The sequence below is a fragment of the Ipomoea nil genome, unplaced genomic scaffold (assembly GCF_001879475.1).
Source record: "Ipomoea nil cultivar Tokyo-kokei standard unplaced genomic scaffold, Asagao_1.1 scaffold1474, whole genome shotgun sequence".
NCBI lineage: Eukaryota > Viridiplantae > Streptophyta > Magnoliopsida > Solanales > Convolvulaceae > Ipomoea > Ipomoea nil.
Window position 1 is genome coordinate 488,755 of NW_017617902.1, and position 26,436 is coordinate 515,190.

Here is a 26,436-nt window from a genome sequence, read left to right on the forward strand (position 1 = left end):
GGAACAAATCACACGGATTAAGGAAACAAATCTCTTTAAAATATTAAAAAATATAAATTTAGGGTAAATCAGTCTTATTAAAAGATGTGCATTCCTATACTGAGTGTTGTGCATCGATAACTTTATTGTTGTGCATTCAATCCCCGAAAAAAAATTCATACAGTGGACATCCCAATGTCCTACGATGCACTGAAGTATGTGCTATAGTGCACAACTCTCTAACCTATAAGTGCACAACTTACAACACTAGGTTGCACAACAAGCACACACGAATGCACAATCGTACTACCCAGGCATTTGTACATATACACGACAGTCCGAATATAGACAATATTATACTCAAAAGAATGAGCGAAAAAAAATACAAAATACTGATTAGTTTGCATGGCAAACACTCAATCAAAGATGAAGAAATCGCGGCTCCAAATTGCAACGGTGATGATCCAAGAAAATAGGAAACCAATTTGGCCAAGGATTACACATGCGTTCACACTTTAAAAAAATAGAAAAAGACACTACTACCCCACTTTACCAAAAAAGATCAATCCATGTCATCTTAAGAACTCAAATCTGGGCCATCCAAATAAAAATAACAAACGCACAAGATTAGTCCTCACGTCCTCACCTAAGATTAGGTCCTCACCTGATCTGGATTCTATATATATATATATATATATATATATATATATATATATATATATATATATATATATATATATATATATATATATATATATATATATATAAAGCTTGGTCAGGCATGCTTGACGCGCACAGCGACCAATGCTTCTCTGGAAGAAAAATATCTCAACCCCTTGCAGGGATGACTTTTCCTTTCTCTCTATTGGCTCTCTCTTCCATGTAGGCAAACATTTCTTGTATATTGTGAATGCTTCTATGATGGAGATGCTCTAAGAGCATCCACATCAGTCGTTATTATGGAGTTATTGTCAGATGAATTATCTTGGATGGGGTTAATAACAAATGTGGGGTGGGGTTATTTTTGAAGATATTTGTCCTGCAAATATGAAGATAATGTCAGGAAAAAAATAAAAAGTAAAAATAAAAAGTTAACAATGGTTGTGCGCGTTTGCACACAGCCATGGCTACACGGGCGCGTGCACTCCACGCGCCCGTGTGGCGCGGAAACAGTTTTTTATTAATTTGTATTTTAATTTCAGTTTTTGTTATTATTATTTCTTTTTTTTTTCTCTCGCCTCCCACATTCTCTTTCATAATCACTCTTACATTATCCCCCAAATCTCCCAAACTAATGCGGATGCTCTAACGGAATCCTCCATAGATTGTTTTCTTGCACAAGAATTAAGAAGCCATGTAGGATAGAGATGAGGGAGAGAAGAAAAAGAAAAAAAAAAAAAAGCAAAATAAACTGCTAGTGGCAGGAAACAAAAAATAAATTAAAAAAGTGAGACTTGTAAACTGCTGGCACATGTGCCACACGCGCCTGGCTGACAGCATCTGTCCGCGAAACACGCGTTTCTTTTGCTTTTCCATAATTTTCTCTCTCATAGTGGGGCCCACAAAAATCTCCACCTTGCAGGAGAACCTCCCTTCCTCTCTCTCCACCAACTCACACTTTTTTTCTCAAAATATGATCCAAAAGTTGCTAATGGGGTCGTTATGCTGTGCATCCGTATGCACCATACATGGTGCATTCGGATACAAAAACGACGTCGTTTTGACGTCTAACTTTAAAAAAAAAATCAGAATTGCATAACTACACATCCATAATTTCATAACTATAAATCCAGAATTACATAACTACACATCCATAATTTCATAACTATAAATCCAGAATTGCATAACTACACATCCGTAATTGCATAACTATACATCCATAATTGCATAACTACACATCCATAACTTCATAACTATAAATTCAGAATTGCATAACTACGCATCCATAATTTCATAACTACACATCCAGAATTTCATAACTATACATACAGAATTGCATAACTATACATCCAGAATGAATGAACTAAAAAATGAATAACATAATGTTGTTGCTGGGAATCGAAACTGATTTTTTTAAGTAGGACGCGCGTTTTGATGCAAAACGACGTCGTTTTTGCATTCGTATGCACCATGCATGGTGCACGTATGCACCATGCATGGTGCATACGGATGCACAACATAATTTGTCGGGATGCTCTAAGTGGGCTACATCTACCGCACGCAGGGATAAAGGCAAAACTCGGCTATCTCACATCAATTTTCAAACTCAGCTTTTGAGATTCATTCCCAATAGGAGATTCATTCCCTAATTTTAGAACAGTAAAATGCACATGGATGACTTTTTAACAAATGGGAAGACAAAATTTAAGGTGAATCTTTCCCCTGCAATATAAAAAATTTTGTCATAAATTTTTTTATTTAAAAAAAATAATAATAAACAAGGGGTGAGACGCGTAAGTGCGTCTCACCCTTCTGCCTAGCGGGCGCGTGTGTTACACGTGTTCGCCATGACGTTTCAGAGTGGCCTCCAACTGGCGGAGTGGCGACCACTCTGAAATCATTTTAACTTTGGCAACGGCCAGGTTCTTTTTTAATTTTTTTTTTCTATTTTTAGTTTAACTTTTTAAAAATCTTGTTTTTATTTTAAATTATTAATTTAATTTTTAAGTTATTATTGTTATCAAATTTATTAAATTTATATTTATTAATTAAATTAAATTTATATATGTAAATTTATATATGCAAATTGTAATCTTTGACAAGTTAGTTCTTTCAATCAACTCGATCAAAGTGTTCATCTTGAGATTAAAGTTTGTGCGCACTTACAAGTTACAAAATGTTAGTTGGTAAGCTCTTGTTGCTATGAATTTTAGTGAAATTAATTAAAGTATTTTATTATCACTACTGGAAATTATGAAATTTCCGACCACCTGAAAGTGAACTTAAATCAAGTCAAAAGTCTTGTTCCGACCACTTTTGGTATCCGGAAAAACCTTTGTTGCTATTTCCGACCACTTTTTGGTATTAACTCAATTTAAGATCACTTTCAGGTGGTCAAAAATTTCATAATTTTCAGTACTGTATCTATCACAAGAATAAATATCCACACTACAAGGGTAATTCTCACTAAAGTCCCCCAATATATTGCTTAAAGATAGATTATATATCATAAGAAGTAAAAACTTTAATACTCCGTATTAATTTAAATACTCTCTGTGCTATGACAAATTATTTTGTGGACCCCGGTCCAAAAATAACCAATTAACATAATGAATGTTCACAATTTGCATACTGAATGTTCACAATTTTACATACTAAATGTTCACGATTCAAATTCAATATATAAATTGTAAACATTCAGTATATAAATTGTGTATATTGGACTCGAATCCACCTTGCAAGAACTTGGGTGTATAACTGTTGCTGTGCTATGATCTCTTTTCATCATGTCCTTAATCAAGGGTTTTGCCTCTCATAATGTAACACTTTCTTACTTTGTTCTTTTATTACGATTGAAGAAAAATTTGAATATATTTCTAACCAAACCTTATAATATAATTCTAGACACAATACACCGTAAAGTAACCTTTTTGAGATCAGAAAGATGCCAAGAATCTCTATTCCAAAAGTTGTGGGTTTCAAGAAGGAAGCAGAAACAATCATAAAACAACTGATTTATGGGTCGAAGGAGAGAGAAGTTGTTTTAATTATAGGCATGGGTGGGTTGGGAAAGACAACTCTGGCCAAGAAAGTTTATGAGGAGAAAAATGTAGCCAACCACTTTGACAAGCGTGCGTGGTGTATTGTTTCTCAAGAATATGATTGTAAGAACTTGTTGAATAAAATATATAATGATGTTTGTGGCGACAAGACAGAGATTGACAATGTAGCTGAAGAGCTTCGCAAAAGCCTTATGGGAAGGAGATACCTCATAGTGTTGGATGATATTTGGAGTGAGGAAGCATGGGAAGAGTTGAATAGAGTTTTTCCCTCATGTGACAATGGAAGTAGAATTGTTTTAACAAGCAGACAAGAAAGTGTGGTTTCTGATGCCAAACATATTTGTCGTCTTCCTTTCTTCACTATTGATGAGAGTTTGAAATTATTGCATGTGAAGTTATTTAAAGGGAAGGGATGTCCTGAAGGTCTTGAAAATGTTGGAAGAAAAATATCTAAAAAATGTGGGGGATTACCTTTGACAATTGGTTTGATAGCGGGTGTTCTTGAAAAAGTTGAAAAGTGTGAGCAAATGTGGCATGAATTTCTTCTTACTCTAAACTCACATGTTGCATTTGGAGACGGAATACAAAGCAATGATGCGATAGAGCTTAGTTATAAGTATTTATCAGATCATTTGAAACCATGCTTACTTTACTGCATTCCCAAAGGATGAAAAAATTGAAGTTCCGAAACTAATTAATAGAACTGTGGATATATGAAGGATTCATCATAGGAATGACAGATAAAGGGAGAGTAGAAGATGAGGCAGAGGATTACTTAAACCATCTAGTTAGTAGTAACCTAATTATGGTGTCTGGAGAGAATTATGATGGTCGCATCGTATCATGCACGGTTCATGATTTGGTACGTGACTTTTGCTTAACAAAAGCTAGAGAAGAAATTTCCTTGAAGATAATTAATATGAAAAAGAAGTGGGATCCAACTCTGAATTTTATCCCACATCGAATATGTTTTCATATGCATTCGACATCAGATAATGCTTTTGAATTGGTACCACGAAATTCTTCTATTCACACAGTTTTGGTTTTCCATCATTTTACACCCTTTATTTATAATGCCTCATGGATTGCAAAAATATTTGAACATCTCACAATCTTGGATTTAGAAGGAATCAGGGTGTACCAATCATTTTTGTCTGAAGTTAGCTTACTAACTCATCTAAGGTATCTAGCTCTCCAAGTAGGTGGACCTAGATATGATGATGCAGATGATGTTGTAGACACCAAAAATTTGAACCCGATAAATGGACCGACTAAAGTGTTATTGGGCTAATGTTGAGATTGATGATTGGGCCAATTTGATTAATTGGATCATGGAAATTAATTTAATCTAATTAGCCCAATTAGATTTGATTTGGGCCATTGAATTAATTAATTAGTTGGCCCAAGCCCATTTCATATTTGAATTTAAATTATAATTATAATTTAAATATAATATTAATTTTATTATATTTGAATTAGATAATTATGATTTAATTTGAATTTGAATTTGATTATACGATAATGAACCTAGACTTGATCTTGGACAAGGTTCATTTTCCTAATTAATTAATTAATTAATTAGTTAACTAAAAAGGGGAGTTGGTTGAGGAATTTTGGTTAAGTTTTTAGTATAAATAGGGCCTTCGTTTTCATTCCAAAACACACTTGAAAGCTTGAAGAGCTTGAAGACTTAAGGAGTTGAGAGCATTTGAAGAGCTTGAAGGCATTGAAGAACGCTTGAAGATTTGAAGGCATTTTTGTTGATTTTGCAGGCAATTTGAATCCATTGCAGGTACTTTGGAGCTTTGCAGAATTGATTGTCTCGAAGATCTTGACGTCTTTTGAAGGCATTTGAGGATCTTAAAGCAGCTTGAATCCATTGCATGTGTTTTGAAACTTTGCAGGGTTGATTACTTCTAAATTCTTGACGCTCGTTGTTGGAAGTTACGCCACTTGAATCCCGAAAGCTACGCTACTTGAATCCCGGAGGCACGCGCCAATTGAATCCCGGAGGCTACACTACTTGAATCCCGGAGGCACTTCCATAGATAACGTCAGTGAAGAATCAGAGGACTAGACAGAGATTTTGTACCTGCATTGAATTATACACACGCTGTACACGGAATTTTGTGAATATATACAAAGTTTGCATTTTTGTGTTTACAGATTTTGGCACACCCAGTGGGACAACTCTGCCTCTCATCTCTTCACTGTTGATTCGCGAGCTCTACAAGGAAGGAATCTAAATGGCATCAAGAAATCCCTCCTCCAAGATGACATATGCTCAGGCTACCCGCTCCAGGGCATCATCTGCGGCCGGTTCCGGTGATAGCCAAGGCGTGGGAGGAGCAATGACTCGATGCCGAGTGAAGAACCTAGGGGGGTGCAGCTCCACGAGGCCCAGGACATTGCCCGCCACATCGTCCAAAGGATTGACAGAAACTCCACTATGTCACGGAGAGCTGCACATGACAAAGGATCATCCTCTACAAAGGAAACTGTTGCTGACCAGAATCCTACAAGTGAGAGAGCTCCAAGCAACAAGAGTCCTGTGAGCCCTATCCCCTCGAATAAAACTCCGAGCAGTGGAAGTTCATCACGGTCGTCACTTCTGCGGAGAACCTCACCGGAATGGAATCACATATACACAATTATGCCCGCTACGACAACAAACGCGGCTTCGGTGGAGGAACAACTCGCAAACATCACTAAATCTCTCGAGGGGATAGCTGCACTCATGCATAACCAAGAAAGGTGGATCAATGAGCTCAGCGAAAAGGTTGAAAGCGGAAGAAACGGCGAAACAAGTCGGGCTTTCGGGAAGTAGCCCCAAACCCAAGGAGATGAGATTGATGTCGAGTCCCCGCACCATCAAAGTAGGCCAGGAATGGAAGAGACAATCTCTCGTCCACCACCCGCCGAGAAGAGTATTCCAATTTCTGAGGGCATGAAACCCGTCGAGCAGTTGAACGACTACATCATGGGAGCAATTAAAGGGAAGCTCGAGGGAAGACAATCTTCATATACCTACACTAAGCCATATACTCAGAGAATTGAAGAAATGAAAATGCCGATGGTGTGACACCCCAAAAATCCACATTCCAAGCCATGAATTAATTTAGTAATTAATTCTATTTCTTTTGAGGAATTGATTCCTAAAATCCAGATTTTTGATACTCAAGGACTAGAATTTGACTAGTCAATCTTTAAGTGGTGTTGTACCTTGTGCTTTGAGAGGAGTTCCCTTGTTCCTTACACTTTTTGAAAGTTAGTAAGGGTAACCTTGTCTTTTCACCATGAGCTAGTTCTTTGTAACATAAACCTAGAAGACTTCTTCATTTCATGCCTTACATTTCCTAGAAAATATCTCCATCTTCTCTCTAGAAAACAAGAGTAGCTTGTTCTTCAAGCCAAAAGAAGCCTTTGTCAAGATTCCAAGTTTTGCTTCCAAGATTCAAGCTTTCCTCTATTTTGGCATCTAGAAGGGTAAGATCTAAGCTTGTCTAGTCTTTTTGGTTCCTTCTTAGTTGTCTTTTTGTTAAAGGTTGGATCTTTATGATCTTTTGGTTTGATCTTGAAGTGGGTTTGGCTAGTGAGCTTGTTGTGGTGTAAGAAGAGTCTTTTGGTCTTCAAGAGGTAACCCATGATCTACAAAACCTATTTTGCTTACCTATATATGATTTCTTGGCTTCTACTTGTGTTTTGTTGTGAAATGTGAGATATGCATTTATCTTGTGATATTGCATATCTAGAGCTTGTGTTTAGGTTTCCTTTGTGCCATTGCTTGGCATATTCCTTGGTTCAAGTCATTTTGTTGTGCTTGGTGAGATTTGGCATGTTTTGGACTTGAATTTGTGGTTGGAGGAGAAAATCCCCGAAGGGATTTGTTGTGGTACAGGGTCGTACCTGTGAGCGGAACGGCGGGCGGGGCACCACCCGCCGGCCTACCCGCGGGGAGCGTTGCCTTGTGGGTTATGTACCCGCGGGCAGAACCACGGGTGGGGCACTACCCGTGGGTCCACCCGCGGGGTACATGGTTGGTGTGGTGATGGGATTTGTTCCCGTGTTTTGTTTGTCTCGGTCTTTGATCTTTTGACCTCCCGTTGTTCTTTAGTGGATCTATTTGAGCGTCTTCTTGATGTTTCGTAGGTCTAGAGCTTCTCGATAGGTATCCATGTAGGATCTTTGGTGTTTTGTATCGTGCTAAGTGTTCAACCTTGTGTTTCGTTGAACCGTGTGGTGTCTTGTGTGTTCCTCGGAACTATCTTGAGGTTCCTCTTTGTTGAGCTTGCTAGTTATTATCGTAATGCTAGCGTCGTTGTTGTCGTTGGGTGATGACCCTTCTCTTGTGAGTATGTTTCGTACCTTTTCTTGCAATCCGTTGATTGTTTCGAGTGAGTGGTGGTGCGTGTGTGGCTCTACCTGGATTGCACGATTAGTGGTATGGGACAATAGTCACCAAGATATTGCAGCGGTCGTCGTGGTGGCCGTGCCGTGAATTTATGGAGGTGGCTGAGTCCACGTGATTGGGGGATAACATTGTGTTATCCGGGCATGTGTTGCCGTGAATTGGTGGGTTTTCGTTGGTGGTTATAGGTGGGGGACGACGGTCCCGGAGGAATAAGGTTGGACTTGGCTGTATAAGGGTTTTCCGGAGGAAATGGGTGGCACAGAAGGTACAAGGATGGGGGTAGCCATAAGGTTGGAACAGGGCATAAGGAAGGCATATCAACTCGTGATGGGTGATGGCACGAGGGCTTGTAAAGCCGGTGTGTGGTGAGTTCTCTTCTCTCGTGACGTGTTTAGTCATGGAGGCTTGTGGTGTTTTGACATGTGTTGCCGTTGCATGAGTCTTTATCGTTGTGTGTGGTTGTCCTTTGTGGTTGGGACGTGTTCCCGGTGTTGTCGTTGTGAGTGGTGAGTCTTGCGTTGTCTTTTGATCTTGGCTTTTGACTTATATATATGTATTCCGTTTCGAAAATGGTTTTCATATTATATATCTGCCTATTTATGATACTTAACGGTATTGGTGGGTTACCAGCATCTTTCGCTGACGGGGCATCGCCCCGATGTTTATCTTTGTATCTTTCAGGTGTTGAGCGCGATGTCTAGAGCCGGTAGAATAGCTCCTGTTTCGTTAGACCGTGTTTTGAGGCCTGTGTGCCCATGTTTTTAGTTAGTTGTAGTTGGATGTTTTGGGATTGTAGTTACGCTTGCAGATTGTCGCCTTAGCGTATGCCAAGTGTGGTATACGTGGCATAACACCCCGGTTTTGGATTTCTTATATCCAAGTTATCTTTTATCTTCCGTTGTGCTAGTTTTGTGCTTGATCTGCTGGTGTTAAGACTCGTTTTAAGTCTTGTTGTTTTTGTTTTTTTTGGGGGGTGTTACAGTTGGTATCAGAGCCTAGGTTTAGAGCCTAGGAAGGGTTAAGTCTAGACTTTCTAAGTGTTTAAGTGTGTTTTGAGACCTCTAAGCGACCTTAAGAAGCTAAGTGCTAGGCTTAGGACGCTAGGTTGCGCGGTGAGATGTGTGTTGATTTCTGTTTTGCTTGCTTGCTTGCTTTTTATGGTAACCTTGTTGCTGTAGTAGCTGTGCGATGCCTCCTCGTCCTCGCGCCCGCACCCCAGAGACTCTGACCAACGAGCAGCTTGCCCAGAATCTCCATCAGTTGACGCAGACGATGCAGTCTCTCAGTGAAGCTCTGTTGAACAACAATCAAGCTGTGCCGCCTCCGCCTCCGGTTGGGCACCGCGACGTGGGTCGTTTAGTGTCCGGACGTCGGCCGCCTTCCTTTGCTGGTGAAGAAGACCCTGTAGTCCTTGAAGAGTGGGTACGGGCGTTTGATAAGATTTTCACAGTGGTAGGTTGTCCTGAAGAAAGGAGAGTAGAACTGGCAACGTTCTACTTCTGCCAAGAAGCCAATCTGTGGTGGGTTCACGAGAGTTCAGCCTTTCTTGAAGAGCCTGGGTTTGATTGGACAGCGCTCAAGGATAAGATGCGCGAAAGGTTCTACCCGGCGCATGTGAGAGCCGCTATTGTAACACCCCGTGTTACGACCCCTAAAACCGATTAATTAATTAATCAATAGCCCAAGAGAAAGAATAAATTATAATAACTAATTAGGGAAAAAGGCCCACCATAGTCCGTGGGCCCTCATCTCTAAACCCAACCCCTAGTCCTAAAAGGATTAGACCCTAAATAAGACCCTTAGATATATAAATAGGGAACATAGAAGGCACCTAGAATTCCCACCACAATAATCTCTCACCATCCAAAGAGTTCCAAGAATTCCCCTAGGAGAAATCAAGAAAGCAAGAAAGCTTAAAGAAAGACCCTTCATAGCCAAGGAATTAATTAAGGCTAAGAGGTAACCCATGTCTCAACAAAACCTATTTTCATAGCTATGATTCCCCCCTTAGGGTTTCCCCATATGATTGCGTATTGATGATTTGTGATGTTGTTATTGATAATCGGTGTGATGATCCCATGGGGGATCTTGATAATCTTGATGTTGAGAGATTCTTGATAATTATGGTGTTCTTGATGATTATGTGGAGTTCTTGATGATTGTATGTTGTTCTTGATAATTGTATGGCGTTCTTGATGTTTATGTGTTATTCTTACCGAATCTTGATATTAGAAGACGAATCGTATTCTTGCTGATATAAAAGTGATTAGAACCCTAGGTCGTGTCGTATGATATTATTCTTGGTATATTGGGTGGGAAATCGCATGTTTGGGTGTTGATTATGTTTAGAAAAGCATGATATGTTATGTGCCGTATATTTCTCGCTTTTGATCCGTTAATTGTCTACGTGTTGCTATTAATTACGTTTAAAAGTGTCTAAGCATGGTTTCGGGTTCCACAAAGGTTCCCGGGACGTTCGTGTGATGAAAAGGAGTCAGTGGGGGGTAGGTGGGGGTAGGTGACCCGCCACCTACCCACCGCCGGTTTGGGCAGTCCCGGCAGCGGGTGGCCCCCCACCCACCGGCTACCCGCTGGAATTTCCCCCACTTCGGGAACCCGGCTTCCCCGTTTGATGTTTCCTCGATCCCCGTGGTGTCCCAACGGACTCCGTCTATCGTGCCGTGTCTAGTTTGATATTTCGGGTACCGTTCGTAGGTTTATGAGTCTTGTATATTGCATGCTAGTTGAATTGGTATCCCGTTGACCTAGGTGGAAGAAGTATGCACCCGTAGGACTATCCATAGTATGTGAAGGATCACGCATAGGTTTTGTTATACGCTTTCTCCCCCTTCCCAATGTGTAATGTGGGTTGCATGTGCCTGTTATGTGTTATGTGTGCATGATACCCCAATTCGGTTGTGATCGGATTGGTTATTCCTGAGCTGCGGTTCAGAAGCTGGCTGCGGTCAGATTTACACTCTTGGGCTGCAGTCCACCGTTTGGTTGCGATCAAACGTTTCTACATGAGCTGCGGTTCATATTTCCTGGCTGCGATCAGATGACATTCTCTTGGGCTGCGGTCCACTGTTTGGTTGCGATCAAACATTATGATGAGTTGCGGTTCATCGGTCGGTTGCGATCGACCCCTCCGTGTTGCGATACGGGGCAGGGTGCTGCGGGGCCGTGTCAGAGCTATATGCGCTGACCCTCATGTATGGGCATGCGATTGGTCCTGTGGCGCCAACAAAGTGTGCTTGTGTGATGTGATATGGACAAGTTGTGTTATGAGTGTCTTGGGGATGTGATTATGGGATTTATATTGGGAATTACACACGTTGGGTTATGGTTATTAATTGTGCTCAGCTTTATCTGTCTTTCCTGTTGCGAACTGTATATGCTTGATATAACTATTGCCTATGCTTAGCTCTGCCTGTCGAGTCATTCCCGGTTTTGAAAGCTAGAGTTCGTACGATATATCTTCATGCTTAAAATGGTTTTCGTATATCTATATATATCTCTATATGTATTGTATTTCAACGCGTTGGAGTGGGTTACCAGCATCTCTCGCTGAATAGATATATTTGGCTTTCAGGCACGGATGTGTAGATCACTGGAGCGCGCTAGTGGTGTGGAGCGTAGATTAGATAGTTCTTCCCTTTCGGCCTATGTGCCACGTTTGTACTGATACTGATTGAGATTGTTAGAATCTAGCCCGTGCACCTGAGTTCTCCAGCTCAGGTGTGGCATAACACCCCGTACTCCTGTAGACGTATTTGGGATTTATGGTTATCTACCTTTATTATATTGTCTTTAAAAGTTTTAAAAATCTCGGGGTGTTACAGCTATGTTTGATGAGTTCCTTCATCTTCAGCAAGGACCTTTATCTGTGGTGGAGTACCACAAGAAGTTCCTAGAGTTAGCACGCTTCGCGAGGATGTTGGTGCGTACAGAGCTTGCCAAAGTTGAGCGTTTCGTTGCCGGTCTGAATTATGAGGCACGAAAAGCGTTGACGGTGAGTAGACCCAGTTCCCTCAAGGATGCGTATCTGTGTGCCGCGGATCTGTTTCATGTTCAGCAGCTTCAGTCGCTTGAGTTGGCTAGGAAGAGAGTTGAGAGTGGTGGTTCTTTTGCTTTCAAGAAGTCCCGTTAGAGTTTTCCGGCTAGAGTTGTGTCTTCTTCTTCTCAAGGGCCCGTTAGGATGGAGCCTCCGGTTCAAGCTAAGTCGATTGTTTGCCGCAAGTGTGGGAAGGTGCACCCGGGTCAAGTTTGCTTTGGCCAAGCGTTTAAGTGTTTTCGCTGTGGGGTTGTTGGTCATAGAGTTGCGGAGTGTCCTTAGCTTGTCGGTCAGAGAGTGTTGCTGCCACCCCAGGGAGTAGGAGGAGCACCAGGAGGGAGTTCGAGTCGTGGAGTTGTTGGAGCTAGGCCGCCGGGGAGAGTTTTCATGATGGCGCGTTCGCAGGCGGAGTCGGAGGGTTTGGTGGAGGAGGAGTTAGCAGGTAACCCTTATTTTTGGGCCTATCCTTGTGTCCCCGAGTGCGTTTTGTTCTTTGTTGCCTTGGGTGTTATCTTTAGTTTCACAGTTGTCCTTTTGTTCTTTGTTGCCTTGGGTGTTATCTTGAGTTTGTTGCCTTGGGTGTTATCTTGAGTTTCGCAGTTGTCCTTTTGTTCTTTGTTGCCTTGGGTGTTATCTTGAGTTTCGCAGTTGCGTTTTGTTCTTTGTTGCCTTGGGTGTTATCTTGTGCTTCGTGGTTGTCTTCGTTTGGCAATCCTTGGCTTCGCAGTTGCGTTTTGTTCTTTGTTGCCTTGGGTGTTATCTTGTGCTTCGTGGTTGTCTTCGTTTGGCAATCCTTGGCTTGCTTTCCTTGCTTGTTTTTCGTTGGATGCTTAGCGTAGACTCTTTTCTTTTCTTGCTAAGTGTTTTCATCTTGTTTTGTGGTAGCCATCTGCTTAGTGTAGACTCTTTTCTTGCTAAGTGTTTTCATCTTGTTTTGTGGTAGCCATCTATCCTTGAGTTATCTTGTGCTTAACCCAATTCTTTCACCTTTGCACGTGGTTGTTCTTACAACAATTCCTTGTGCTTTTCCCTAAATTTTCCAAGTATTCTTTGATTTGGAAAAATAGCCAATCCTTGCCAAAATTTTTCCTTGTGTAGCCTAATGTTTCTTTATAGCCTTTGAGTTTCGAACCTTAGCCAATTTCTTTTCTAGCCAACCTCCAAACCATTTGAGCTAATTATCTTTCTTGGAACCTAACCCATTTTAATTCCTTTTAAGCCTTGAATTCCCTCTTTGTTCAAAATCCCCAATTTAATCATCTTTTTCCCCAATCTCACCCAAATCCCTAGTTTTTCCCCAAAATTCTCTTCTTCTTTCTCCCTACCCGTGAGCTACCCGAGCCACCCCACCCCGTCACCAGCGCCACCTGCCCGTCGCACCATCGCCTCGCCGCCGTCGGAGTTCGCCGGAGTCCGTCGCCGCCGATCTGCTGTGTGCCGTGCCGCCGAGCAGCCGAGAGAGAGAGAGTGCAGCGAGAGAGAGAGAGTCGTGAGTGTTATGGAAGAAGAAGTTGTGGGCTTTGTTGGTTGAGCTTTGGATCATCTTTCACCATGCCTAGAAGGTCAAGTTTGGCTAAAAAAGCAGAATGGGTGGATACCCACTACCTTGTGCTTGAAGGTAAAGCTTTTGATCCGGAATCTTTTTCAAGTTCTTTGTTGGATTTGCTTAAGTTTCAAGGTTTTTTGGATGGATGTCTCGCCATAAGGGCCGAGACTTACCCGAGTTTGGTGAAAGAGTTTTATCGTCACATGGTTGTGACAAACGAAGGTGAAAGGCTTGAGATCACCTCTAAGGTGAGAGGTGTGAAGGTTGTGTTGTCTGAGAAGAGGTTAGCTCAGTTGTTAAGTTTGTCTGCTACCGGAGTAGCTCAGTACAGTGGTCACTCTTGGATTAGTACGGATACCATGGGGTACCGTGACTATTTGAGTTATCTGTTTGGCCGTACGAGTGGTTTCACTCAAGCTTCGAGGCCGGAAAAGAAGTGGTTGTCTGCGGAGCAAAGGATCTTGGTTATGTTGGTGTCAGATTGCTTGTTGCCCAATAACAACAAGAGCAGTTTGTTGGGTAAGTTGGAGTGTACCTTTGCTTTTCTGTCTGAAGAACATGGTTAAGTTCAATCTGCCTGCTTTGATGATGCAACACATGGTGTTTTGCCGGGATCACAATCGGAAGAGTTTGCCGTATGGAATGGTGCTAAGTTGGATCTTGGTTAAGAAAGGTGTTAGTGTGGATGGTTGTCTCCCGAAGGTTGTGGGAAAGATGGTGTTAGATACCGCCAATCTCCGGAGTTGTAATCTTTTTCAGTTGGATAGTGGTGAGTACATCACGCTTGAAGAGGTTGCTAGGAAAGCACCTGTTGAGAGAGCAGAGTTAGCTGCTGATCTTGGGATCCATGCTAGGAAGTTGAGCCTTGCAGTCCAGAGTTTGGGTGGTGACGAAGAAGTTGAGGAAGAAGCAGATCAGGAAGAAGAGGGAGGAGCACCGGAGACTGCTGAAGCTGAAGTAAGTGAATCAGATAGTGAGGAAAGTCGGAGAAGGAGAGAAGTCCGCACCAAGAGAGATCAGGATGTCGCTTCTTTTCTTCGTCAGCAGAATAGTTTGATCGCCGAAGGCTTTGCGTTTGTGAGGTCGCAGTTTGCCGCAGTGCATCAGAGGTTGGATCGGTTTAAAGCTAGTTCTAGTCACAGAGTTGAAGCCGAAGAGGAAGAGTCTGAAGAGGCCGAAGAGTCATAGAGTGAAGAGTTCTAGTTGTGTTTTGGTAACCCCGTTTGTTTCTTCTTTGTTGTTTTCTTGGTTGTTGTAGCTTGGTGTTAGGTTGTTGTGTGCTTTGTGTGCTTGCTTGCTTTGCTTGTTGCCTTGTCGTTTAGTTAGCTTGTTAGTTGGTGTTTGGGTTAGTGGTTGAGTTCTTGGTTATAGGCTAGAAGTTGGTTGTTGTGTTGAGGTTAGAGTTCTTGATGCCAATCTATCTTCGTTTGTTGACCTCTTGCCTATTCTTGTTTCGTAATTCCTTTTCCTTTGCTTTGGAACCCTTGTGAGAACTTTTGGAATTTTTGACCAAAAGGGATATTCTTGAACCTCTTGTCACAATTTTGTTTCCTTGCTACCTTTCGTTTCAATTCGTTGTACCGAAGTTTCGGGGACGAAACTTCTTTGAAGGGGGAGAGGATGTGACACCCCAAAAATCCACATTCCAAGCCATGAATTAATTTAGTAATTAATTCTATTTCTTTTGAGGAATTGATTCCTAAAATCCTGATTTTTGATACTCAAGGACTAGAATTTGACTAGTCAATCTTTAAGTGGTGTTGTACCTTGTGCTTTGAGAGGAGTTCCCTTGTTCCTTACACTTTTTGAGAGTTAGTAAGGGTAACCTTGTCTTTTCACCATGAGCTAGTTCTTTGTAACCTAAACCTATAAGACTTCTTCATTTCATGCCTTACATTTCCTAGAAAATATCTCCATCTTCTCTCTAGAAAACAAGAGTAGCTTGTTCTTCAAGCCAAAAAAAGCCTTTGTCAAGATTCCAAGTTTTGTTTCCAAGATTCAATCTTTCCTCTATTTTAGCATCTAGAGGGGTAAGATCTAAGCTTGTCTAGTCTTTTTGGTTCCTTCTTAGTTGTCTTTTTGTTAAAGGTTGGATCTTTATGATCTTTTGGTTTGATCTTGAAGTGGGTTTGGCTAGTGAGCTTGTTGTGGTGTAAGAAGAGTCTTTTGGTCTTCAAGAGGTAACCCATGATCTACAAAACCTATTTTGCTTACCTATATATGATTTCTTGGCTTCTACTTGTGTTTTGTTGTGAAATGTGAGATATGCATTTATCTTGTGATATTGCATATCTAGAGCTTGTGTTTAGGTTTCCTTTGTGCCATTGCTTGGCATATTCCTTGGTTCAAGTCATTTTGTTGTGCTTGGTGAGATTTGGCATGTTTTGGACTTGAATTTGTGGTTGGAGGAGAAAATCCCCGAAGGGATTTGTTGTGGTACAGGGTCGTACCCGTGAGCGGAACGGCGGGCGGGGCACCACCCGCCGGCCTACCCGCGGGGAGCGTTGCCTTGTGGGTTATGTACCCGCGGGCAGAACCACGGGTGGGGCACTACCCGTGGGTCCACCCGCGGGGTACATGGTTGGTGTGGTGATGGGATTTGTTCCCGTGTTTTGTTTGTCTCGGTCTTTGATCTTTTGACCTCCCGTTGTTCTTTTGTGGATCTATTTGAGCGTCTTCTTGATGTTTCGTAGGTCTAGAGCTTCTCGATAGGTATCCATGTAGGATCTTTGGTGTTTTGTATCGTGCTAAGTGTTCAACCTTGTGTTTCGTTGAACCATGTGGTGTCTTGTGTGTTCCTCGGAACTATCTTGAGGTTCCTCTTTGTTGAGCTTGCTAGTTATTATCGTAATGCTAGCGTCGTTGTTGTCGTTGGGTGATGACCCTTCTCTTGTGAGTATGTTTCGTACCTTTTCTTGCAATTCGTTGATTGTTTCGAGTGAGTGGTGGTGCGTGTGTGGCTCTACCTGGATTGCATGATTAGTGGTATGGGACACTAGTCACCAAGGTATTGAAGCGGTCGTCGTGGTGGCCGTGACGTGAATTTATGGAGGTGGCTGAGTCCACGTGATTGGGGGATAACATTGTGTTATCCGGGCATGTGTTGCCGTGAATTGGTGGGTTTTCGTTGGTGGTTATAGGTGGGGGACGACGGTCCCGGAGGAATAAGGTTGGACTTGGCTGTACAGGGGTTTTCCGGAGGTAATGGGTGGCACAGAAGGTACAAGGATGGGGGGTAGCCATAAGGTTGGAACAGGGCATAAGGAAGGCATATCAACTCGTGATGGGTGATGTCACGAGGGCTTGTAAAGCCGGTGTGTGGTGAGTTCTCTTCTCTCGTGACGTGTGTAGTCATGGAGGCTTGTGGTGTTTTGGCATGTGTTGCCGTTGCGTGAGTCTTTATCGTTGTGTGTGGTTGTCCTTTGTGGTTGGGACGTGTTCCCGGTGTTGTCCTTGTGAGTGGTGAGTCTTGCGTTGTCTTTTGATCTTGGCTTTTGACTTATATATATGTATTCCGTTTTGAAAATGGTTTTCATATTATATATCTACCTATTTATGATACTTAACGGTATTGGTGGGTTACCAGCATCTTTCGCTGACCGGGCGTCGCCCCGATGTTTATCTTTGTATCTTTCAGGTGTTGAGCGCGATGTCTAGAGCCGGTAGATTAGTTCCTGTTTCGTTAGACCGTGTTTTGAGGCCTGTGTGCCCATGTTTTTAGTTAGTTGTAGTTGGATGTTTTGGGATTGTAGTTACTCTTGCATATTGTCGCCTTAGCGTATGCCAAGTGTGGTATACGTGGCATAACAGCCCGGTTTTGGATTTCTTATATCCAAGTTATCTTTTATCTTCCGTTGTGCTAGTTTTGTGCTTGATCTGCAGGTGTTAAGACTCGTTTTAAGTCTTGTTGTTTTTGTTTTTTTTGGGGGGTGTTACAGATGATCTATCAACCTCCCAAGTTCCAGCAGTTTGATGGAAAAGGCAACCTGAGGCAGCACATCGCCCACTTCGTTGAAACCTGTAATGATGCAGGAACATACGGAGATCTCCTTGTCAAGCAGTTCGTCTGCTCTCTGAAAGGCACTGCCTTTGATTGGTACACAGACCTGGAGCACGGTTGCATTGACGTCTAGAATGATATGGAGCGCGAGTTTTTGACCCGCTTCTACAGCACCAGGAGGACTGTCAGCTTCTTGGAACTCACCACTATCCACCAATGGAAGGGTGAGCGTGCGGACGCTTACATCGAGAGATGGAGGGATTTATGCCTTAACTGTAAAGAGAAGATATCACAAAGCTCCGCAATCGAAATGTGCATCCAAGGGATGCACTTCGAGCTCTCTTATATCTTGCAGGGAATCAAGCCTAGAACATTTGAAGAACTATCCAGTCGTGCTCACGACATGGAGTTGAGCATCGAAGCCAATGGAGGGCTCGGCATGTCAAGTATCCCTAGCTCATCCAAGGCACCTGTAAAACAAGAATTCAAGAAAGGCGGCAAGCCCTTCCCGAAACCAGAAAAGAAATAGGCCATGAACGTAAAAACAGCACCAATGCGGGTTTTCGCCAAAGTAACTGAAAATCCCAGGCTAAGGTCATTTTCCCGCCCATCTCGGGGTACTAGAATCATTGAAGAGATGCAGCAAAAACAGTATCCGCTCTTGGACTCTGATGTGTCACCCATGTTTGATGAATTGTTAAAGCTTAAGTTGATTGAATTACCGGAGATGAAGCGTCCCGAAGAAGCTTCTAAGGTGGACGACCCCGACTATTGCAAGTATCATCGTCTCTTCGGACACCCGATTGAAAAATGCTTCGTCTTTAAAGATAAGGTGATGAGACTTGCTCGTGATGGAAAGATTGAGCTGGCTGATGCAACTGCCAGCACCAACCAAATTTCATGCGGAAGGTTCGCTCCGTTAGTTGTGGAGAGTGATGAAGAGGATGGGGGCAAGCAATACAAATGCCCGCTTCCATTTATTGTGAAACATGCTACTAGGCAACAGCCGGAGTTACCACAGGTCAATCCGGTATGCGAAAAGGATTGGGTAAATGTTACCCACAAAAAACAAAGGAACAATGTTGGACATGTTAGATCTTTGAAGAGAATAGCGAAGCAATGGGTTGAGAGAAAGCCAGCAAGGGACCTCGCCTATGACACAAAGATGAGAGGACGTCCCGGCACGTCTCGAACACCAGTAGCCCTGGCTCAATACATGCCGAAGGCGCTTCCTCTGCATGGAACAAATATTCGTGGAACTCGCTTGAATATTAAAGAGAGACATGTTGAAGAGGAGGAATGTTCATTCCCCGTGATTGAGGGAGGTGACGAGGTTCAAGTCCACAAAGCCGCGTCTTATACTGCCGAGATAACTTTTAAAGATGAGGATCTATTGCTTGGTGGTACACCACATAATCGTCCATTGTTTGTTGAAGGTTATGCCTGCGAGCAAAAGGTTAAAAGGATTTTGATTAATCAAGGGTCGGCTGTGAACATTCTGTCACTCCGGGCGATGAAGGAACTCGACATTTCCACTGATGAGCTTTCTCAAAGCCGCTTAATGATTCAAGGATTTAATCAAGGCGGACAAAGAGGACTGGGTACCATTAGACTCGACCTCAGGATCGGAACACTAAACTCAAGTACACTATATATGTTATGTGATAGATGCGAGGACGTCGTACAACTTGCTGTTGGGCCGGCCTTGGATACATGAGAATGGAGTAGTTCCCTCGTCCTGGCACCAATGCCTCATGTTTGAAAAAGGCGGGTGATAGAAAAAGTAGTCGCTGATGAAACTCCCTTCATTGAAGCAGAATCATACTTTGCAGATGCAAAGTTTTACTTCAAGAAACAAGTTGTAGAGGAGGCTGAGCAACGCAATGTTGACACACCTCTTGATCCGAAGTGGAAAGGCAAGCAAGTTGTAGTCCAAGCTCATTGCGACAAGGAACTTGTTTTCCCACTCGCAAGGATTGAAACGTTAAAAACAGCAGCTCCAGTTAAACCGCTTGAAGATGAAGCTCAAGTTGGGGCAAGTCAAACAGTGCCCGCTAAGCGCACTGGCGGCTTCGACCATAATGCATATAAACTTCTATTCAAAGCTGGATATGATCCCAAAGAGCCACAAAAGCTGGGGAAACTCATCCCAGAAGCTGGTGGTAAAGGCAAGTCAAATCAGCAGGAGCCGCATGAACGGAAAGGGTTGGGTTATGTTCCCCCTAAGCCAGTGCGAATATTCATAAACAGAGCCACAAGTAATTACATCACTTCTATAGATGAGGAAGAAAGAGACAAGAAGCAGTCTGTTTTTTATAGAATCGGAGATGTAGAATCAAGACAATCAGTCTTCCGTAGACTTGGGCCGAATCCCAAACCGGCTAAGAGAAAATCAGTACATGACAGAATCGGGCCTACTCAGAGTTCAAAAGAGCAGACCAACCCTCCTACTGAAATAGAACCCTCAAAAAGGCTCAAGAGTGCCGTTCCGTCTCGTATGAGACGAGAAGTTGATATTCATGTCTCGTATGGTGAAGTTTTGAAAGTCCAACCAAGAACCATTGTACACACCCAAGTGCAAGGAAGGAATCAAGAAAACATTGATTCAAGTCGTGAGGCAACACCAAGTCAAGATGAGATGGCATCGTCATTTCATATAACATTATATGATGAGACTCCAACCGAAGGTGAAGACGCAGAGGATGCGCCTCAAGAGCTAGAAGAAGGGGTACAAGCCGCAGTGGACGAACTAAAAGAGGTAGATCTAGGAACTCCTGAAAGTCCTCAACCTATCTTCATTAGTTCACTCCTTTCCAACGAAGATTAAGAAACATATGTCACACTTTTGAAAGAATACATTGATGTATTTGCGTGGACATACAAAGAGATGCCAGGGTTGGACCCAAAGGTAGCCGTGCACCGCTTGGTAGTGAAAAAGGGGTGTCGCCCTATTAAGCAAGCTCAACGGCGCTTTCGCCCCGAGCTCATTCCCTCAATTGAAGCAGAACTCAACAAGCTTATAGAGGCTGGTTTCATTCGCGAAGTTAAATACCCAACCTGGATATCCAGCATTGTTCCTGTGTGCAAGAAGAATGGCCAGATCCGTGTGTGCGTACTATTTCGAGATCTTAACGTTGCATGCCCGAAAGATGACTTCCCGCTCCCTATCACAGAGTTAATGATAGATGTCGTAACTGGACACGAGATCATGTCATTTATGGATGGCTCATCCGGTTATAATCAAATCCGCATGGCGCCAGAAGATGAGGAATTTACAGCGTTTCGTACGCCAAAAGGTATCTACTGCTACAAAGTGATGCCCTTTGGTTTGAAAAATGCAGGTGCTACATACCAAAGGGCTATGCAGACTATATTTGACGACATGTTGCATAAAATGGTGGAATGTTACGTAGACGACCTGGTTGTGAAGTCGAAACTTTGCACAGATCACATGATGCATCTAAGACAAGTCTTTAACCGCTTGCGGAAGTTTCAACTCAAAATGAACCCCCTGAAGTGTGATTTCGGGGTTGCTGCTCGAAAATTCCTTGGGTTTACTGTTCGACATAGGGGCATTGAGATCGAACAAGCAAAGATCGACGCTATAATGAAGATGCCTGAGCCAAGGAACCTTCATGAGCTTAAAAGCTTGCAAGGGAAGTTGGCTTATATAAGAAGATTCATATCAAACCTATCAGGAAGATGTCAGCCCTTTAGCCGATTAATGAAGAAGGGTGTCCCGTTTGTATGGGATGAGGCCTGCAAGAATGCATTCCAAAGCATCAAGTCCTATTTAATGAAGCCGCCTGTGCTGACTGCTCCAATTCCAGGACGCTCGCTGATCCTTTACATCTCCACCCAAGAAAGCTCTGTGGGTGCTTTACTTGCACAAGAGAATGATAATGGGAAAGAAAATGCCCTTTATTATTTAAGTAGAATGATGACGCCAAATGAGCTCAAATATCTGCCAATTGAGAAGTTGTGTCTGGCCCTTGTATTCTCCATCAGGAAGCTCAAGCATTATTTCGAAGCACATACAATTCGACTAGTTTCCAGGGCAAACCCAATGAAGTATGTCATGGCAAAGGTTGTTCTTTCCGATCGACTTGCGAGGTGGTATTTATTACTTCAACAGTTTGAGATCATTTATGTACCACAGAAGTCCATCAAGGAGCAAGCCTTAGCGGATTTCCTAGCTGATCATCCAATTCCTGCCGAATGGGAGCTGTCCAGTGACCTACCTGAAGAGGATGTGCTTGTGGTTGAAGTTTTACCTCCATGGAAGATGTACATTGATGGAGCGGCACACAAAGAGGGGGCAGGCGCTGGAGTTGTCTTTGTTACGCCTGAAGCAGAAGTGCTTCCTTATTCATTTACCTTGACGGAACGCTGCTCGAACAATGTTGCCGAGTATCAAGCACTCATTTTGGGACTTGAAATTGCAGCTGATATGAAGCAGCTAAGGGTTAATATATATGGGGACTCCAAATTGATTGTCAACCAAGTACTTGGGGTTTATGAAGTAAAAAAGCCAGAGTTGATTCCATACAACAGTTACGCAAAGATGCTCCTGCATTGGCTAGGAGATGCTACGATTGAACACATCCCGAGGAAACAGAATAAGCAAGCCGATGCCCTAGCTGCTTTAGCTTCAACTGTGTCCCATCCTATAGATGAGGCTCGGTTGCGCGTGTGCCAAAAATGGGTGGTCCCTCCAATCTTCAAACACGATGACTCTCTTGAAGACATTGTTGAACTCCCGACTGCTTCTGTCTATGAGGTAGATAAAGAGGATTGGAGGCAATCATTGATTGACTACCTTGTTGACGGGAAGTTACCTCAAGACCCTCGTAGGAGGGTAGATGTAAGACGTCGAGCTCCTCGCTTCATATATTTCAAGGACGCGCTATACCGGCGCTCATTTGTTGGTGTGTTTCTTCGATGTTTAGGTGAAGAGGAAGCTTTACAAGCGATGGAGGAAGCTCACTCTAGAGTGTGCGGTGCTCATCAGTTACATTTTCACATCAAAAGGATGGGTTATTACTGGCCTACGATGGTGAAGGATTGCATAAACTATGCACGTAGATGTCAAGCATGTCAATTCCATGTGAACTTTATCCATCAACCTCCTGAACCGCTACATCCGACAGTAGCATCGTAGCCATTTGATGCATGGGGGCTCGATGTGGTTGGTCCTATTACACCCAAGTTATCAGCAGGGCATTCGTATATATTAGCAGCCACCGATTATTTCTCAAAGTGGGCTGAAGCAGTGGCTTTAAAAGAGGTGAAGAAGGAAAATGTTGCAGACTTCATCCGAGTGCACATTATCTATCGTTTTGGCATCCCTCGGTATATCCTAACCGACAATGGGAAACCATTCGATAATAAATTGATGGATAAAATCTGCAAACTTTTTGAGTTCAAGCAAAGAAATTCATCAGCTTATTATGCAGCTGCAAATGGACTTGCCGAGGCTTTTAACAAAACTCTATGCAATCTACTAAAAAAGGTGGTGTCGAAGTCAAAACGTGATTGGCAAGACAGGATGGAAGAAGCACTGTGGGCATATAGAACTACATACCGTACACCAACACAAAGCACTCCATACTCGCTGGTTTATGGGGTTGAAGCAGTTTTGCCTCTTGAAAGCCAAATACCTCCTCTAAGGTTAGCTATCCTAGAAGGCCTTACAGACGAGGATAATGTAAAGTTGCGGTTGGCAGAGTTAGAAGCTCTCGACGAGAAAAGGTTACAGGCTCAACAAAGTCTAGAATGCTATCAAGCTCGAATTTCTAGAGCTTTCAACAAGAGGGTGAGAATTCGCTCATTTCAGGTTGGTGACAAGGTGTTGGCGGTTCGTAGACCTATCATTATTACAAGGAAAACTGGGCACAAGTTTACTCCAAAATGGGATGGACCTTACGTGGTACAAGAAGCATACTCAGGAGGTGCTTACAAGCTAATTGATGAAGATGGTGTGCGAGTTGGCCCTATTAACGGGAAATTCTTAAAGATCTATCACCCCTAAGCTCACGGACTACATAATGAATGATATCCACCAAAAATGCAACACGTGGTTAAACTGCTAATGCATCTCGCTTGTCTATAGGTAGGCCCAAGTCATAGACGCTCCTGACCCGCACGAGCTTAAACTATGTACAGTAAACTCCTGGCCCACATGAGTTTAAGCTGTGAACGGCCCTACCTATTCAAATGGTCTTTTGAACTACGTTTGACTTGATCTCCTTTGCAGGAGTACGTAGGCAGCTTAGAAACACTTCCTCTTCTAAGTTCAGTCATAATTAAAATAAACCCCTTTGTGTCCCCTTTATGTCACGTTTGTTCGAATAATGTAGATGTATTGGAGATGGGTCATCTCTGTTCAGGTTGTAATTATGGGTGAATTCTTTTGTTAGATTTCTATTAGAGTGACTCGTTCGGGTTTAGACTTAGTTGCTTCTGTTCATGCTCAAGTTCAATTACTTTCCTCCGAGTATACTTTTTTTCCGTGTATATTTCTGTATATTGCATTGAATAATGACTTGCATAGAGTGTGTACGCTACTTGTCACACGGTCTTAGAGTTCCGTGTTCTTGGCTTCAATCTCCTTCAACTCTTCCTGCGCATCCTTTATCGTTTTCTCCAGGAGGGTTTTTCGATCGGCGGCGTCTTTGAGGGTTTTCTGTTCGTCAAGAAAATGCTCTTCGGTTTGAGAAAATTTCTGTTGAGCTTCTATAAGGACACCTTGCGTTAGAACTTGCTTCGCGGCTTGGTTTCAACGGGCAGTGCATTCGAGAGCTGCGACCGCGCCCGATCGTAATCTTTGGCTTTGTTAAAGAACTCGGCCACTCGTCGCTTCAATATTGATAGGTCCACCCCGTCCCGTCCCATTTCTTGGAGTTGTCTTTCAACGCTTCCTTGGAAAGAAGAAATTCTTTCAGCTGGAATCTCATTAAGCTTCCTGTAGATACTACTCCAAACTCCTGCAATGAAAGCCATGCATTGTGATATAAACGACTCCTCGCCGGGGAAGATAGAGGCTTGGGACGGCTCTGGCTGCGTCTCCTGAGGAGTTGTGTTTAAGGGCGGCGTCGACTGGTGGGATTCTACCTCGAGCTCAAGGGTATTAGAGCGTCCGCCACTTTGTCCCATTGAAGATTGGTGATTTGATGACTGGACATCGTTGCTAACATGTGGCTCGACAAGATCCTGTAAGAAGTGGTGCATGTACGTTAACAAAGGCCAAAGTTCAACGATATACGAAACGGAAGAGTTTGGGGGAAGTATCTTAACCTGGTTCAATGGTCTCCCTCTAGGCCGTTTCCAACAGCGATCTTGATCGTCATCACTACCAGCATTCTCGTCCAAGCTTCGCTGCCTCACTTGCTCCTCCCTGCTCCTTCGAACAGCATGTCCTGAGGCTCTATCCCGAGATGTCATGTCCTCTTGTGCAGGTGTTTTTTTGTTCCTGGAGGTGGTCAATTGGTCTCTTTGTTCTAGAGTTCCTTCCTCGCCAACAGGTACGTTTGGGTTTCCGTTAACGGCTATGTCTGTGAAATGATTCTCGAGAAGGTTTTCACTCACATCGATCAACCAGGCCTTGTACTCGTTCGAAAAATGCTTCCTTGGAGCAGCCGGGCTCATGGGAAATGTCGCCCTAGATTGGGAGTTGACATTATCATATTGGCGGTGAAGTCGAAATCCTTCGGTGAGTGAAACATAACGGACATCCTTCGCCAACAGGCCGAGGGCATATGCTTGATAGAATCCAAATTGACGACTGAAGCGATGCGGCATGTAAGGCTTAGCTTTGCATTGAGACCCTCGGCGCAAAACGAGGAAGCTGGGGCGCAAACATATGAAGTACTCAAAGTTTTCCCTACTCCCTCTATGGTCGTCGTAAAAGATAAAATCTCTATTATCCTTGCGGGAGTTGCAGATCCAAGAAACGTCCCCTTTGAATATCTTCTTACGGGCATCCATCTCGGTGTAATACCTTGCACCACCTTCTCCAGAATTAGTGACCATCTTTGGATTTGATAACGTGAAGCTGGGGGTCTTAAAGTGGGTTTGGTAGTAAGTTGCTAGCCAGCCTTACACGTAATGGATTGGAAAAGGATCTCATATTTGACCAGGAGAGTGGGATTCTGAGATTCAGTTTAAACCAGAATAAATACTAGCAAGTACTGGAGCCGCAAGACATATCTTATCTCCTCTAGCCATCATGCATGCTATTTTGAAAGTCTCTGGGCGAATGGTTCTTGTTGGTGTACCTGGTAGGACAAACACGCAAAGCCAACAAGATAAAAACGCGACCAAGTAAGCTTCCTTTTCGAAACGCTGGGAGATGCCTAGTTTAAGAAAGGGCGTCCTGCTCACATCTAACCACCTGATGGATTTGTTAAGTTCTCCGCTTGGGTTGTGGGTATTCTTTGGCCAGGATTTCCTGTCCTTTTGAGATGCAGGTGGAGGAGCTGGATGTGTTCGCGGTTTTCTGCACCAGAAGTCAATCCATCGCGATGCTTGAACGTAGGGGGTGCCACCCTCTTGCTGGTTTAAGAGATAAAATGCCTCGAATATGCTTTCACAACACTTGTTTGGGCCCATTTTTAGGTCCAGGACACTCGGGATGTGTTCGTCATAGATGCCACCGGACAGTGGTAGTCCCCCAAGAACGTGCAAATCCCGAGGTGATATGCTCACCTCACCAGACGAGGTGAC

General features: G+C 43.1%; 2 protein-coding genes across 2 annotated transcripts; both read left to right on the forward strand.

The window, feature by feature from the left end:
• Positions 1-3,583: 3,583 nt before the first annotated feature.
• Positions 3,584-4,372, forward strand: LOC109188703 (putative late blight resistance protein homolog R1A-10). Its single transcript, XM_019339333.1, has one exon. The coding sequence runs from the start codon at positions 3,584-3,586 to the stop codon at positions 4,370-4,372; it is 789 nt and encodes a 262-aa protein (XP_019194878.1).
• A 16,227-nt stretch (positions 4,373-20,599) lies between these two features.
• Positions 20,600-24,469, forward strand: LOC109188704. The gene is made up of 5 exons (XM_019339334.1): positions 20,600-20,816; positions 21,054-21,284; positions 21,411-22,793; positions 22,932-23,698; positions 24,266-24,469. Exons 1-5 carry the CDS (start codon positions 20,600-20,602, stop codon positions 24,467-24,469), a joined length of 2,802 nt encoding a protein of 933 aa, XP_019194879.1.
• The last annotated feature ends 1,967 nt before the right edge of the window (positions 24,470-26,436 follow it).

Coding starts and splice junctions, on each gene's coding strand:
- LOC109188703 (XM_019339333.1), top strand. CDS start 3,584: ATGCCAAGAATCTCTATTCCAAAAGTTGTGGGTTTCAAGAAGGAAGCA.
- LOC109188704 (XM_019339334.1), top strand. CDS start 20,600: ATGCCAGGGTTGGACCCAAAGGTAGCCGTGCACCGCTTGGTAGTGAAA. Junction 21,285..21,410: donor GTTTACTGTTCGACATAGGG/GCATTGAGATCG, acceptor CAAACCTATCAG/GAAGATGTCAGCCCTTTAGC. Junction 23,699..24,265: donor TTGATGAAGATGGTGTGCGA/GTTGGCCCTATT, acceptor TGACTTGCATAG/AGTGTGTACGCTACTTGTCA.